Source organism: Camellia sinensis, chromosome 10, assembly GCF_055761805.1.
Source record: "Camellia sinensis isolate YWXY chromosome 10, ASM5576180v1, whole genome shotgun sequence".
Taxonomy (NCBI): Eukaryota; Viridiplantae; Streptophyta; class Magnoliopsida; order Ericales; family Theaceae; genus Camellia; species Camellia sinensis.
The window spans coordinates 36668446-36685928 of record NC_138970.1 but is presented as its reverse complement, the minus strand read 5'-3'; the positions used below and the strand labels follow the sequence as shown (position 1 = coordinate 36685928).

General features: G+C 37.6%; 1 protein-coding gene across 1 annotated transcript; it reads left to right on the top strand.

Annotated features, from left to right (window-relative positions):
- The first annotated feature begins 1433 nt into the window (after positions 1 to 1433).
- Positions 1434 to 17388, top strand: LOC114278081 (uncharacterized). Its single transcript, XM_028220065.2, has 3 exons — positions 1434 to 2005; positions 2099 to 2529; positions 16789 to 17388. Exons 1-3 carry the CDS (start codon positions 1841 to 1843, stop codon positions 17225 to 17227), a joined length of 1035 nt encoding a protein of 344 aa, XP_028075866.2. The 5' UTR covers positions 1434 to 1840; the 3' UTR covers positions 17228 to 17388.
- The last annotated feature ends 95 nt before the right edge of the window (positions 17389 to 17483 follow it).

The window sequence follows — 17483 nt, the reverse complement described above, 5'->3', positions numbered from 1 at the left end:
TTTTTATTTTAAAGGAAGGGTCAAACCTCTATTTGAATGAAAGGGTGCAAACCTTTTATGGTGTCTCTTTATTTTAAAGGAAGGGGTATGTCCCTTCTTCAAACCTTTTCTATTCAAATTGAATAGGTGCCAACAAAACTTATATAAAGGCGGCCCCATTCCAATTTTGATTGATCCCGAAAAATTCAGTCTGAAATTCTTGTCTCTTTGCTGTCCATTTTCTTTTAGTGCATTATTCTTCATATAAAATATTAGGAATAAATTTCAGAGAGTTATAGAACACAAGGTTCTAGTTCGCCGGACAAATTTGTTTGAAGTGCTTCTACAACTTTGTAAAGATCATTGTATCCTGGGAGATAGACGCCACTCAACCGTAAGCACCGTAGCGGGACGAATCTGTCTTAAGGACAGAGTGTCACACACTCGACTTGGTCTTAATTTTAATTTAATTTGATAAATAAATCCGGTATGTTATTTATTTATTTTGTTTGAATTTATTTCAAGTTATTTTATTTACACAGAAAATTGTTCCAACAATTTTTTGATATATTTTTACATTTTGTTGTGTTCAATAATTTTTTTAAAGATTGTTATACAAATTTTATATTTTTAAAATATCAAAATTAAGTGCATTTAAAAAATAAAAAATTTTAAAAAATCATTAAAAATATAAAAATACAAATTAAAAACTCCAAACTAAACCAAACATAGCTGCATCACCTATATAATTCAATGAAAAATGAATTAATAATAATGAAATTTTAGATAAATGAAAAATTTCAAATGGTACTGATGGAAATGAAGGAATAGGATTATTATGAATAAATAGACATAAATGGGCTCATAGGCTGTCAAATCCAACAAGGATTGGTCTAATCATGAGGGCCTCCACCTCAGTTTCTGGCCCACTCCCTCTCCTGGCTGGTGAGGGACTATTGTAAAAATGATTGACAACTCCGATAAAAGAGATTTAATATGGGTGATTCTTAAGGTTATTTTGGAAAGTTGACTTTTAGTCATTTTTTTTTGGTTTGTAATAAAAGTTAAAAGTTAATTTTTTTGTCTTTTTTTCATTTGGGAAGTTGATTTTTAGCTAACGGTGAAATTATAATTTTATCTTTATGGGTCAAAATGTGTTACATAGGTGAAGTTGTAAATATTTTAAATAAATGGGAGTAGTTTGATTATTTTATTATGATTTGACATCATAAACAAACATTAATAAAAAAAGTCAAAAGTCATTTTTTACCAACTTCCCAAATCATTTATTTAAAAAAACCAAAAGCTTGATTAAAAGCCAAAAAATCATTTTTTATCATCTTTTCAAAATAAGCCTTAGTGTGATATAATGTTTTGATTTTATTTTTATTTTTTTGATTTTTCATGTTATTAGAATTGAGTTTAAAGTTTCAACTCTAGAACTCTCAATTACTGTTCGTGTTATTGAGTGGTCATGAAGTATAGTAAGGGAACACTTATATAGAGTCTTAATTCTAGAACTCTCAATCACTGTTTGTGTTATTAGGTGGTCATGAAGTACGATCAAGTAGCGCTCATATAGAATCCCAATTCCAGACCTCTCAATCACTGTAGCTAGCCCTCTAAGATTTTATGATTAATAAAGGAAATAAGATTAAAGATTTTGTATCAATAATTAAAGACATAAGCAAGGGTATGATGATGAGCACGTAACGTTCTAGAAACATTGAATAATTTTTCGTGGTTGATGACTCAGCCCCACCCAATCGATCACTCCTCCTCCATCCTCCTAACCAAATTCTGAGACACAGAAGAGAGAGAAAGTAGAGAGAGAGAGAGAGAGAGAGAGAGAGAGGGTGGTATGGGTGTGGACTACTACAAGGTTCTTCAGGTAGACCGAAACGCCAAAGACGATGACTTGAAGAAAGCTTATCGCAAGCTCGCCATGAAATGGCACCCCGATAAAAACCCTAACAACAAGAAAGACGCCGAATCCAAATTCAAACAAATCTCCGAAGCCTACGATGTATGTTCACAAAATCCCCCTAATTCTCTCTCTCTGTCTCTCTCTTCTCTTTTTCATTCAATTTCCCAATCATCTTCCTGTTCAATTTTCTAGGTTTTGAGTGATCCCCAAAAGCGAGCTGTCTACGATCAGTACGGCGAAGAGGGTTTGAAGGGCCAGGTTCCGCCGCCCGGTGCCGGAGGCTTTTATGCTGGCTCCGACGGTGGTGGTGGTGGTCCGACGACGTTCCGGTTCAATCCTCGAAGCGCCGATGACATTTTCTCTGAGTTTTTCGGGTTTAATAGCCCTTTCGGAGGAATGGGGGATATGGGTGGGTCTCGAGCCAGTGCTTCGGGGTTTCCGAGGGGTATGTTTGGGGAGGATATATTCTCTTCGTTTCGGGGCGGAGCTGGGGGTGAAGGGTCCGGTCATGTGCCTCGAAAAGGGGCGGCGATAGAGCGGAATTTGCCATGTAGTTTGGAGGATTTGTATAAGGGGACTACTAAGAAAATGAAGATTTCGAGAGATGTCATTGATGCTAGTGGGTAAGATTCGGATTTAATATATAGTTTCTGAAAATTTTGAAGTTTGTTTAGTAATGATCTCAAGTGCATAAATTGACTTTAATTGGGTTCAATTGAATTTACAATTAATTGGTATATTGATGCACAGAGTGTTGTTTTTAGCTATGTTTATGTAGTTTGAATATTGCCAAAAATATACAAGCTTTACCTATAATTTTGTAAGACACTTGCTTGAGATTAGCAGGTGAAGTCACTGTTTTGACTTTTTCTTGTATGGAGCTATGAAGTTTACACCTTTGTTAGACTTGATTAAATATAGTGAATTCTGACACATGGGTATGTAGTTGAGTATGGTCTTCCTATCCGTAGAATTAGGAACTTTCTACCCTCCATGTCACCATTTTATGGCGATACTCTGCATAATTTTATGCAGAAAGTTATTTTCATTTTTTGTTAAAGTGTGTCCTATATGAGCTTTAAATTTGTGAATCCTTTGTGCTTTGCTTGGTGGTTGTAAATTGGAGGAAAATGATGAATCTTACGATTTGCTTTCAAACTGAATGTGAGTTGTCTAGTTGTGATTTCTTGTTATGCTCGTATGTGATTGGAATTGTGATTATATAGGAAGCGACAAATTTTACTTTCTAATTATTCCGTAGTTCTATTCTATCCTATCTTATCTTGCATTTGCATGCATGCTTTGGCTGGATTGAAGATGGACTCAGATTTTTTAGAGGCTTCTCTAGTGTTGTCTTCACGTGTCTACTTTATGAATATTACGATAAGAGTGTTAATTAATGCGTGTGATTAAATGCTCGTGCTTATTAGACAAAATTATAGGCAAGGAAAACGTGGATTATATTCTTAGAGCTTGGTTTTATTGTTCTTGCTACTCTACTATTCCTATTGGAAGGCAAAAAGTCAGACCTGATTTTCATGTCATATTCAGCTGAAGGCGGCATCTATTTACCAAGTCATGTTTTCCTTTTTTGATGTTTCCTTTCATTTTCCAATTACTTTGTTTTTTTTCATTTATTTTTTTGAGCTCAATTGTTGGTAGATGTAGGGGGAAGAATACATGCTGTAGTATTAGAGATTTAGAGAATTTGTTTGAATTGATTATTTAAGAAATTGGAGCCTTTTTGGATATGTTATTTGTAATTTCAAGAGTGTTAATTGAAAAGCTTGAAAGATTTTTTACTACAAAGATCTCCTTAGAAAGTTTGGAAGGATTGAGAGGGTTGTAAAATCTTGTGGATGAGGGGAATAGTTGCACGTATAAGTTATATGCCCTGGTTGGGAATTGTTGGAGTTGTTGACATCATATGGTTGCTGGCTTTGATAACTAATTTAAAGGTTGTTGATTGTCAGCAGTTGGTATTTTCTTTTTGGCTGGCAGGAGAATTGTTGAGATTTTAGAATGATTTTGTTAGGGGTGCAACTTGTCCAGGTTTGTTGGGGTTGCTATGAATCACGGACACCTCTCCGAGGGCTCCGTACCAGTGTCGGACACATGTCGGACACGGACACGCGTCAGACACGCGATGGACACGTGTCCGACACGCAGCAAAGAGTGTCCCATTTTTTTTTTGATTTTTTTACATCCGGACACGTTGTGGACACGTTTGGACACTTTGGGGACACGTTCAGGGGTAATTTCATAATTTACAAAACTTTTTTTGGAGTTGATTTGTAAAAAACAAAAATAGAGTAATATCTGCCTAATTCGATTAGAACAGAAGAGAAACGGCGAACATAAGAGAAAGGGAGAGAAAGAGAGGACCTGGTCACTTTTCAGTGGTCGCTCGTCATAGCTCATCGTCGCTCGTCACTCGTCACTCCTCGTCGGTCGTTGTAGCTCGTCGTAGCTCGTCTCGTCGTTACTCGTTGAGGTACGCTGCTCTTCTCCATTCTTCTTCTTCTTCGTCCTTTCTCTCTGATCTCTCTCAGTCGCTGTCTCTCTCTCTCTCTCCTTCTCCCTCTCTCTCTCTCTCTCTGTGTCTTCTATTTTTTTTTTCTATTTTCTTTTTCTGATAATATGTATAAATATATACTCCCTCCGTCCCAAAATATTAGTCCCTTATTCCATTTTTCATTGTCCCAAAATATTAGTCCCTCTTCAAAAATCAAGTACAAAAATAATATAAATTTCCTATTTTACCCTTCTTTTAAATTAATAAACAACATAAAAAGTACAATTAGGCATTGATATTCTCAAAAAATGTACTATCAAAAGGATAATTTTGGAAAATCAACTTTTTTCAAATGCAATAATTGTACTACCAAAAAAAGTTGGATTCCCCAAAAAGGACCATTATTTTGGGACGGAGGGAGTATTATATACTAATATGTATACATATATATTTATATACTAATATAGGTATATATATTTGAACAAAAAAATCTTCTTTTTTTCCTCTTTTCTTTTTTTCTATTTTTTAGATATTATTATTTGCTTAAATAAATTATTTTTATTTACAAAAAAATTTTAATTTGTGAATAATATTTGATATTAAAATAAATAAATCATATTTATATTTTTTAATTTTACATATAATAAATAAATAATATTATATATATTGAACGTGTCCCTAGCGTGTCCCTAGCGTGTCGTGTCTCCTATTTTTTTAAAATTTACGTTTTCCTGTGCTCGTGTCGTGTCCCGTGTCCGTGTCCATGCATCATAGAGGGGTTGCTTAGGCCTGGACCGAATTGTGCTGAGAGGTGCCTAAGCTTGACCAAGCCCAACCTTCAACCCAATCTTTTTTGCCCAAGCCGGCCCAAGCTCAACTCAAACTTGGGCTAGCCCGAGTTGCCCGAATTTCCCAAGCCAGCAAACATCCCTAATTTGGTAAGCCTATTGCCAGAGAAGTAATTCCAAACTCAATCAATGAGAACCTAATACAAACATCCCTAATTTGGTAAGCCTATTGCCAGAGAAGTAATTCCAAACTCAATCAATGAGAACCTAATAAATCCATATATACCACAGACATGACTATTAACTATTACGATTTATGATTCACAGGAATGGATATACAATCTATGCATATGAAAGATTTCTTGGTCTCTCCTTACGAAAGATGAATATACATTTCTTGCTTAATTTATAATTAACTAGCTATTCTAATAGGTTTGTCACTCTGCAAAAAAACCTAGGAGGAAGCATCAAGAGAAAGATGAAGAGAGGACCTTTTGTCAGATTGTGTTTCTATAGAAATAAAGCTACCAACATGAAATTTTCTGAAATTATAGGAAGCTTAGGAAACACGAGCTCAAATCGGCCCATCTGCCAAAAATGGAAAACCCAAATAGGTTCTCTCTCTGCTGTTGTGACTGTGAGTCTCACTCAATGAGAAATAAGGTTTGTGACGATATATATAGTTCATTTGATCTAACGGTCTAGATTTATTACTTCTAATCAAATTGCTTATAATTTATAGGTATATTCAATTTACATATATAGTTTGCCCATTCCCCTTTGCCCAAGCCCAGCCCAAATTAATTTGGGCCTCTAAATTCTACCTAGGCCCACCCAGGTTCTAACAAAATGCCTGCCCAAGCCCTATCAAAATGTTCTTAGGTATCATAAAAGGAAATGGTATTTTCTTAGGTATCGTATCATAAAAGGGATTTTTTTCCCTTAGATGTCTTGTGAAATGGCATTTTCTTTTTCCTTTCTTTTTTATGTCTCTTATTTGGAAATGAATTGCCCCATCAAAAAGTCACAAGAGATTTTAATTCTTAAAAATTATTCAATTAGTAGAATTATGTAAATTCCATGTTGGAGTCTAAATATAGTCAAAATTTTTATGATTCAACACTCTTTCCTTGTTTGTATTATGCTATAGTTTTAGGGGTTGTTTGGGATGACCTAAATAAGTGTACTTTTTATTTTTTTACGAAAAGATGTGCAGAAAAGTAGAGAGATGATGTGATGGAAAAAAGATAAAAAGATAAAAAGATGGATTATTTTGATGTTGCCAAACTTGGCCTTACTATTATTGCCCCTTTTTTATTTTATAGGGGTGGATGTTTGAGTTGAAATATGTTCAAATGTTTATATTTTTTATTATTCAGTGTCTCTTTCCTTGTTTGTATTGTTTTATTATTACTATTATTGCACCCTTTTTCTTCATTTTTTTCTCAGAGGGGGTAGGGCGTGTATTGTGCTTTTTATCTTGGTTTGGTGAAGGGAATCTATTCATGTACTTGCTTGGCATAACAAATCTAGTGCCAACTAAGCATGATATGATCCCACAAGGTTATAGGGCTCTCCAACCCCCATAGTGGAGTTGTGAGTTCAAGCCCCATGTGGGGTGTTGGGGGTGATCTTAGATCTAGGCTGGAGTAGGTCCTAACAATTGTCACACACACACGCACGCACACAGTGTTGTGAAAGGCGCGCCTAGGCGCCAGGTGAGGCGAGGCGAGGCGCAGTATAACAGTCGCGCGCCTTGGATGCGACTGGAAGAGGCGCAGAGAGGCGGGCTTCTCTGTTTATGCTTAATTCATATCTGATGGCTGAAAATTGTGTTCCAATAGCCTCCAACACATACGATTACAACTCATATGCAATACAATACAAGCGAAATCAAAAGAGGACTCAAATCGAATCCCTAATCTGTGTTCTCCTTCAACTGGGCTCCTTCGACTCCTTCCGACTGGGCTCTTCTCTCGCTCGAACTAGGTACTCCTCCTCCTCTTCTTCTTCTTCTTCTTCTTCTTCGAACCTCTGTCGCGAACCTCTGTCGAAGCTCCTTCGACTCCTTCTGACTGGGCTCTTCTTCTTCGAGAAAGCTTCGATCGATTTTTTTTTTTCTTCTGCTTCGCTCGTTGGGTTGCTGGGTTGGGTTGGGTGAATTCTTTTTTTCTTCTTCTTCTTCTTCTCCTCCTTTTTATTCTGCCGAAGCTCTGTTTCTTTTTTTTTTTCCCCTTCTTATTCTGCTAGTTAGCTCTGTTCTTCTTTTTCGTTTTCATTTTTTCTCTTTGTTTTGAGTCTGTCTCTGTTAAAAAAAGAAAAAAGAAAAAAAGAAAATGACATACATTACATACATTAATTAATTTATACATTACATACATTAATTAATTAATTCATCATTAATTAATAGAAAAAAATAGATACATTACATTCATTATGATTATACTGAAATTGATTCATCATTATACTGAAATTAATTAATTCATCATTAATTAAAAAAATAGAAAATTGATTCATACATTACATACATTAATTAATTCATCACATACATTACATTCATTATACTGAAATTGTTTTTCTATTATTTATTTTTTGTGTTGTGTAGTAAGTACTAAGTAGAAAATGACATCGGAAAGTAATAGAAAAGATCCGGCGTGGCAATATGCCCATTTGGTAGAGGAGAATAATTTAAACAAGTTTGAGTGTAATTTTTGTGGTAAAGTATCAAATGGAGGTGTTTATCGGGTGAAACAACACCTCGTGGGAGGTTATAGGAATGTCACTGCTTGTCCGAAGTGTCCAACTCATGTAAGAGAAGAGATTAGAGAGTTCATGTCAAAAAAGAAGACAAAAAGAAGAAATGAACATGTTGCCTGATTTCGATGACATGGACATGGAAGATGAAGATGAAGATGAAGATGATGATGTTGTTGAGATTAATGTCAATCAACGTCTTAAGTTGACAAGTAGCAGCCAAGGTTCATCCAAATCCAAATCAAAAATGCCAAAGAGAAAAGGGCCTATGGATGTTTACTTCACACCCAATCCTGAATCAGTAGTGAAAAATTGAAGAGACCAGGCAAAAGGGAAGCAAACCAAAATTGATGCAAATGACCCTTACAAAAAAGAAATGAGAGCTTGGGCAGTGTAAAGATTTGTAAGATGGATGTATGATGCTGGTATCCCTTTTAATGCAGTAAATTATGAGAGTTTTGGACCAATGATTGAAGTCATTGGGCAATATGGTCCTGGTATGAAGCCACCAACTTACCATGAAGTGCGAGTTACCCAACTCAAAAAAGAAGTGAAACATACTGAAGATTTGATGAAGAATCATAAAGAGGATTGTGCAAAATACGGGTGTTTCATAATGGCTGATGGCTGGACTGATAAGAGAGGAAGGACATTGATTAACTTTTTAGCTAATTGTCCAAGAGGAACTATGTTTGTTGAGTCGGTTGATGCTTCTAGCTATTCAAAGGATGGGCAAAAGCTATTTGAATTACTAGACAAGTTTGTGGAGAAAGTTGGAAAAGAGAATGTGGTGCAAGTTATCACTGATAGTGCTGCTGCTAATGTGTTGGCCGGTAAGAATATTTCTTCATTCCTTACATCAAAATTGTTTACTCATAGTTTGTTTTGTATTTAAAAACTTGAAAATAATAATTCTTCGTTATTGTTACATTATAAGGAGGCTTTTGGAAGCTAAGTATGAACACTTGTATTGGACACCATGTGCTGCTCATTGCTTGGACTTGATGTTAGAAGACATTTTTAAGATACCTAGATTGAAAAAAACATTTGAAAGCGGTATTGCAGTACATGGCTACATTTACAACCGGCCTACGTTGCTAAACATGATGAGGCGCTATACAAATCTAAAGAATTTGATCAAACTTGCAAAAACTAGATTTGCAACCGCCTTTCTGACTTTGTCTAGGATGCATCAACAAAAAAACAATTTGAGAAAGATGGTCACCTCCGAAGACTGGACCTCAAGCAAATGGGTAAATGAGCCACAAGGTAAAAGAATGGCACAAATTTTGTTGATGCCTTCATTTTGGAATACTGTTGTGCTTGCCCTTAAGGTCTCGGGTCCTCTCGTCAAAGTGCTTAGATTGGTTGATATTGAGAAGAAATCTCCCATGGGATACATTTATGAGGCAATGGATAGGGCAAAAGAATGCATTGCAAGTTCATTTGATCATAAAGAAGAGAAGTATAATGAAATCTTCAAAATCATCGACAAAAGATGGGATGTCCAATTGCATCTGCCTTTACATGCAGCTGTGTATTTTCTTAACCCAGAATTCTTTTACCCAAAAGCGTTAGAGGTGCAAAAAGATCATGAAGTGATGAGTGGGTTTTTTGAATGCATGCAAAGGTTGGTCCCGGATGTCACTGTTCAAGATTTGATCACTAATGAGATGAGTATTTATATGAAGGCTGAGAGTCTTTTTGGCAAGTCTGTTGCGATTAGGCAAAAAAATACAAGGGCACCAGGTAATATATTATAGACTCATAGAGTTTATTTTTAGTAATACTTTTAGTAAAATTCAATACTTGGTAACAATTATTTCTAACTAGTGGATTATCGTAGCTGATTGGTGGGCATCATATGGTTTTAAAACTCCAAACTTGCAAACTTTTGCCATAAAAGTCCTTAGCCTAACATGTAGTTCATCGGGTTGTGAATGAAATTGGAGTGTATTTGAACATGTGAGTATTTAACATTCTAACTAATTTTTTGTTCAATTCAAATATTTTTTATTCTCATTATGTAGAATATAATATCTTTTTAATATTTGCAGCTTCATAGCAAGAAAAGAAATAGATTGGAACAACAACGTCTCAATGATTTAGTGTTTGTCAAATATAATAGAACATTGAGATTTAGGTATGACATGCGCAGCACTCTTGATCCCATATCTTTGCAAAATATTGATGAAAGCAATGAGTGGTTGCTTGGGAGGATGGATGGAGAATCAAATGAAGATAATGAGCCTGTGTTTGATGATGATGATGGCTTGACTTGGGCCACTGTTGCTAGAGCTTCTGGAGTAGAAGAAAGTAGCCATGCAAGTAGAGCAACAAGTTCACGCTCAAAGGCACAACCGAGGATATCTAAATCATCAAGATTAACTCCATTTCAATTAATAGATGAAGAGGAAGCGGGCTCAGATGACACAGAGGAGGAAGATGTTGAGGGATACAAATTGTAAGAAATCAATGTATAAAGAGAAATAGAGAATTGTATATATATGGATTGTATTATTGATTGATGTATGTTATTTTCTTACAAATGGTGAGGGGCTCCTTATATAGGAGATGTAGTGGAGTAGGTGGTAGTAGGTGGTGGTAGGTGTAGTAGGATCAATGTATAAAGAGAAATAGAGAATTGTATATATATGGATTGTATTATTGATTGATGTATGCTATTTTCTTACAAATTGTGAGGGGCTCCTTATATAGGAGATGTAGTGGAGTAGGTGGTAGTAGGTGGTGGTAGGTGTAGTAGGTGGAGTAGGTGATGGTAGGTTTTAACAGCCCCCCGCAAACTCAAGGGGGATAGGAACTAACCAACTTGAGTTTGGAGAGAGTAACAAAACAAGAAAATAATCTGAAAAATAAAAAATGGATAGGAGACACTGTATGGTCGTGTCAGACCGTTGTAGAAGACTGTATGGTTATGGCAGACCGATGTAGAAGACAGTTTATGGGGTCATGTCGGACCGGTGTAGAAGACAGTTTATGGGGTCATGTCGGACTGTTGTAGCAGACAATGTTGTGACAGTTATTGTGACAGTTTACGGAGTCTTCCTGGACCCTTGTAGAAACTAACCTGAATCAATGTGGGGACAGTTTACAGAGTCTTGCCGGACCCATGAAGGAGCTAACCGGAATCAATGTCGGGACAGTTTACAGAGTCTTGTCGGACCCATGAAGGAGCTAACCGGAATCAATGTCGGGACAGTTTACAGAGTCTTGTCGGACCCCTAAAAAGTCGCACCCTCAAAAGGGGTGCCCAATCTATCAAAAGGCGTGCCATCAAAAGGCGTGCCCAATCCATAAAAAGGTGTGCCGGACATTATGGCGAAGCGCGTGACTACCTTGGCTTGCGCGCCCATGTTGTCGTCTAGCGCCGAGCGGCGCACGATACGCGTGTCTGCCTTGGCTATTTAACCAAGACGGAGGTTGAGGCTGAGGCAGAGACAAAAACCTGCTAAAAAACCTCTGAAAAACTCTTTGTGTTCTGAGAGAGATACTCTGTAACACTCTGTTGCCCAGAAAATGGCTTCTTCTTCCCGCCCTCTGCTCACTCTCTTTCCTGACCTCAACGAGTCCACAAGAGAGATAACCGGTGCGGTTGCCCGTGAACCTCAACCAAGCGCCCCTGATTTTGCTCCGTTGAACTTCCCTATGCGCTCTGTGGAGCAAAGAATGGCAGTGCAATCGGATGTTGAGGCTAATCAGTATACTTTGAAGTCATGTGTGGAGACCATGACGGCGGTTACAAACTTGTCGCACCGGCTGCAGAGTAGGACAAATGAGGTGCAGCAGTTAAACGCCCAACTGGCTCTGCTCAAACCAAGGTTTTAAAAAGCGGCCGCAACCGTTACGTAACGCCGTTACGTAACGGTTTTGGCAGTTACCGCCACCCGTTACGGCCGCTTTTGCAGTGTGATTGAGATTCACAGGTGTGTCGGCCGCAACGGCTGCCGTAGCGGTCGTAACAAGCCGTTACGGCTGTTACAGCACCGTTACGTAACGGTTCCAAACTGTTTCTTTCGAAAAAACACACAAAAAAAAAAGCTAAAAATGGGAGAAGAGGGATAGAGAGAAGAGAGAAGAGAGAAGATAATGAGAGAAAATGAAGGAGCAAGAGATAGAGAGAAGAGGGAAGATGAAGAACATGTTATTAATTTGTTGAAACTGTAAGACCTATGCTATTCTATTCAGCTGCTATCACTAAACCATTTTGTTTGTGTGTGTCTATCTATATATTGTTTGAAAATAATAATAATAAGTGTGGTCATTATCTATTTGGCTTAGTTAAAATATGTATATATATATATATATATATGTATATATTTAGGCTCTTATTTATTCTCTTACTTTTGTCATTGTTTATCTTATGTATAATAGTTAGTGATTGATTTTTTGTATAATATAAAGTCATTAATTATTAAAATAAAATGTAAAAAACTCAGTTTATAGTGATTTAAAAATATGAAATATATTGCATCATACTTAAAAATTTACAAAAATTGATCAATATTTATTTTTAACCCAATAAATATGATCATGGAAAAAAAATATGCGGATCGGTAAGTTTTTTTCAAATTGTGCGAAAAATAAAAAAATTCACGGTTCCGGTTACCGCAACCGTTACACTACGGCCTTTACACCCCGCAACCGCAACCGCGTCACCGCCACTGTTACGGTGACCGCAACCGCTTTTCAGAACCTTGGCTCCAACGCATGTATAAGGATGCGCGAGCAGAGATAAGTGTGCTAAAGGCGGAAAATAAGGAGCTGAAGCGGAAGGCCACCGTTATGTTCCGATTTGGAGGTCCGCCATATGCTGCAGTGGAGGAGCAGGGAGTAGTGATCGTGCCCAGTGGAGTGGGAAACACGGAGGCAGCACCGGCAAGGGCCGCCCAGGACGGAGGCAAGAAGAAAAGACCGGCGGAATAGGCGAAGAAGTGAAGTCGGTGGGTGGCCGTCTGCAGAAAAGAAAACAAAGCTTTTGGTGTTGTGTTTGGGTTTGTGGTTTTTTTTTTTTTTTTTTTTTGGTGTAAAATTGGGATCGGGATGGATCCCTGAGATGAATAAAATATGGGTTGTTGTGCAAATTTGTAAATTGTTTTTTTTTTTTTTTTGTGAAAAGAAGGGAATCGAAAAAAAATAAAAATAAAAAAATAAATAAATAAGGGGATGGTGATGAAATGATGAGCATGGGGATGATGAATATATAATGAGGAATAAAAATAATAAAGGTGGGAGTGGGGAACAGACTCTTAATGGGTTCTGAAACGGTGGGATGAAAAAGAGAAAAAAAATATATATATATATATAATAATAATAATAAAAAGAATGGGTCAAATTGTGAGTGCGTGGAGAATTATTATTTTAGAGGATGGTGTATGGTCAGCATGATGATTATGTCTTTGGTGGAGGTTAGATGATGAGTCTATTTTGTTTTTGGGGGAGTCGGTGAGAACCCTTCCTGAGGCCAATCTTGACCACAATGTCTGATTTTGCTTCTGCAAGAGAATCCCTCAGATTCTGAGCTTGAGCAGGGCCCTGTGAACCCCAACCAATAACACCAATTCGCTTAATGCCCTTGAAGGCATCAGGTAGCAGAGGAAACAGATCCCTCCCTCCTCTCACAATATACTCGTCGTGACCAGCGAGAGTAATTTTCTCCGTGTTGAAAATTGAACTGTCGAAATCAAGCGAAGTCAAGGGCTTCATCGCGGGCGTAGAGACCATGCGAGCTCCGAGAGCTGAGCCCGAACCAACCTTATTTCCAGGCAAAAATCGAGATGTTTTGAGAGATTTCAAAGTTGTCTTCGAAGACGAAGACGAGAGAAGCCCAAGATTGAGAGGTAGGGTTTTGGAAACTGGCTTTAGGGTTTTGGATGACGAAGAGGCAGAGAAGGAAGTAGCAACCGCCGACATTGATGACTCTGGAGAAGAAATCTGCAAAGAGTACTTTGAAGATCTTTTGATGCAACCAATGACTCCGCTGGTGGCTCCGCTGACTTCAATGGCGGCGGCACCGGAAGCAACGTCCTCAGGAGGAGATTCAGAGGACTTGGAATTGAACCACGGTTCAGTGGTTCCTGCAACAGAACCAAGAGAAGAAAGCATTGGATGTGGTGCCGTAACAGGGATCCCACCAAGTAATTGTTGCTTCATAGTTGCACCTGCAAAGTGCTTTGGCTTCATTTCATCTTGAGCAACCTTAAAGGACATGAAATGAGGAAGGGCCGAAACCTTGGTTGACAAGGGCCACTGAACTTGAGTGCTTTGACTTGAATTTGAGTGCTTTGACTTGGATTTAGAGTTGGGTTTGGTTCTAATGTTGCTGGTGGAAATCTGAAATGGAGAGAGACTTCTTGGGTTTGAATGAAGATGAGCAGAGCGACCCAGAGCAACCCTCTGTTTCTCCAAACAATCATCAGGGAGTGGAAGTGAATCTGATTATTACAGATTACTGTATGCCTGGAATGACAGGCTATGATTTGCTCAAGAAAATTAAGGAATCTTCATCTCTGAGAAATATACCAGTAGTGATTATGTCATCTGAGAATGTTCCTCATATGATGAAAACCAAACATTTGAATCAGCAACAACAAGAAGATCAAGATCAAGAAGAATAATTGGTGGCAGCGGAGTGAAGGTATGTGTAGAGGTCCGGCGGGCGGCCAAGGCGAGACTGCCGCCCGCCGGTGAAGCAGAATGACTAGGTTGTTAACCTTGCTCTGATACTATGTAAGAAATCAATGTATAAAGAGAAATAGAGAATTGTATATATATGGATTGTATTATTGATTGATGTATGTTATTTTCTTACAAATGGTGAGGGGCTCCTTATATAGGAGATGTAGTGGAGTAGGTGGTAGTAGGTGGTGGTAGGTGGAGTAGGTGATGGTAGGTTTTAACATAAATCAACTGATGGAGAATAAGATGATAGTTTGCTTGCCATTGATGTTGAGGATGATGATTGACTGACCTACCTAACCTACCCTTTCTTTTGATATTGATGTTTTTAAGTGTTAAAGACATATATTAGTATTTGTTGAATATTTATGTTTTGGATGTTTGGGGTTTATGTTTTTATTTTTATTTTTATTTTTATTTTATTGAATGTGGATTATTTTATCTTTGAAAATTGAAATGTTATGTAATATGCACTTTCATGGCTTTGAAAATTATTCTATATTTTGTCTTGAATCTTGATTATTTTTTATTTTTAAAAAAATTGTCTTAGTACTATGAATGATTAGTCTATGTTAATTTTTTTATTTTTTATTAAGACTGTGCGCCTTACTTCAATAAAGCCCGCGCCTCGCCTTGCGCCTTGGCCCCGAGAGACCTTCAGTGCCTTAGTGTGCCTTGAGCCTTTAAAAACACTGCACGCACACATGCACACACAAATTTTACCTTCGCTCAAGCAAGTGTGTGGAAAAGTTGTGACTTTTTTTTCTGATTGGCATTGGGGTGTCTGGATCAAAGCCCAACTAATCCCAGGGCTGCATAGGCTTTCGGCAAGAAGTTTCCCGCAAGTGCACCACAGTTAATTCAAAGATTTTTCCCCAGTCGGATGGCCCAATGATTTGTTAGCACCTAAGAGGTTTTGATCACTGAACCAGCACACCCCCAAAGACCCAAGGCCTTGCCACTAAGCCAACCCCTTATGACAAGATAGAATGGGTCACTTTTTTGCTATTACTAAGAGGTGGTCCACCCCTTTGAAAACATAATTTCCTTGTGTCTTTTATCACTAATGAAGGGCATGATTCTGTAGCCAGTTAGGGCCAGGGCTGAAGTCAAGGTAAAGTCATTTTGTTGCAGCTCATGAAACTTTAACTGATATTTTGGGTGGTTTTCTTTCCTGCATAATTTACCTGTGATAAGTTGATAACCTATTCTCCCCCGTGCAAGTATTTCAGAAGGTAATTGTTTTACCTTTTCTTCCGGATGCATAACCAAAGGAGACCTCAGAACCACATTAGCATGTCCTTGAGAGCTATCCCCTTTCCTAGAACTTGCTTTGAGTTGTGAATAGTTCCAGGGAACATGTTCTATTGGTTGCTAAGCAATTAAAACCCCAAGATATAGAAGACAAAAATTCACTGTTTGTAAAATGGCAGGCAGGTTGTGGTGACAGAAAGGAGAAAGAAAGTAGTACATAGATCATTGTGACTGAGAATCTACTTCATTCAGCATCGTCTGGCTAATAATATCTGTGAAACTATAAGCAATTTTTTTTTTGATCGGTGTGAAACTATAAGCAATTGATGCTGTTAAACTTTAATTCATGACTAATTCATTAGTGAAATGCCATTACTGGTAGTGCTCCTCTCAAGGGGTACACAGGGTACAAATTGAAGTCTGACTATAGAGCCCAATGGCCCAATGGGCCTGTCCTTAGAATTGAACCGACGTTCATCTACATGTCAACACCGGTTTTTACATTGGAACAAAGTTCCATCATTAAACAATTTAAACTGTTGGACTATCTAGAGCAGAGAAAGGTGTATTCTGTCCAGTGACTGATGAGTTCTAGTTTCTACAGTTGTTGCACAAGGAAATCTGCAACTGTCTGCCGTTGGAAAATTTATTTCTATATGTTCAACTCTTAGTTGTTAGATTGAATACTCACTCATACTTATATTTGTTTCCTGAACCCAATTGGTTTTGGGAATTGGGATTACAGGTTCTAAGTATTTTCTCATTCGTTATCAGAAGTCAATTACCAATTTTCAAGCTAGTTTTATTTTAAACCAAACTTATTATTGTTTGTGTTTTATGGGTTTATGCTTTTTGATTATTATTTTCTTGTGTAGGAGACCCACCACAATGGAGGAAATTCTTACAATTGAGATCAAGCCAGGTTGGAAGAAGGGAACAAAAATAACATTTCCAGAGAAGGGAAATGAACAGCGAGGTGTTATACCCTCAGACCTTGTCTTCATTATTGATGAGAAGCCTCACAGCGTCTTCAAGAGGGATGGCAACGATCTCGTTGTTACCCAGAAGATCTCCCTTGTGGAAGCTCTGACTGGTTTCACTGCACAGATCACGACCCTTGATGGCCGAAATCTGACAGTTGCTATCAACTCTATCATCAGTCCCACCTATGAAGAAGTTGTTAAAGGGGAAGGTATGCCCATCCCAAAGGAACCTTCCAAAAAAGGTAACTTGAGAATTAAGTTCAACATCAAGTTCCCTACGAGGCTTACTTCGGAGCAGAAAACTGGGATTAAGAGATTGTTAGCATCATGAACATTATTGCTAGTGCTTTCTACCAACCTCATGTAAGCTTTCGTTTGTGTTCCTTTGATTGCCTTTTATTCTGGAAAGGAAATTCATGCGTTGCTGAATTGGAGATTTCGTCGAAACAGTTGTTTAAAAGTTTTCTTTTATTTATCAAAAAATATTTGTTATGTGGCTGCTATGCTGTCTCTTTTGCTTTCTGTTCTTGTTTAAAAGAAATTTTCCTTGACCTTCTTGACTCGATAATCCGTGGGTCATTGGAATC

Excerpts from the sequence above, each read along its gene's own strand:
- LOC114278081 (XM_028220065.2), top strand. The coding sequence starts at position 1,841 with ATGGGTGTGGACTACTACAAGGTTCTTCAGGTAGACCGAAACGCCAAA. Across the intron at positions 2,006-2,098 it reads AAATCTCCGAAGCCTACGAT|GTTTTGAGTGATCCCCAAAA; the intron begins GTATGTTCACAA and ends TCAATTTTCTAG. Across the intron at positions 2,530-16,788 it reads GATGTCATTGATGCTAGTGG|GAGACCCACCACAATGGAGG; the intron begins GTAAGATTCGGA and ends TTTCTTGTGTAG.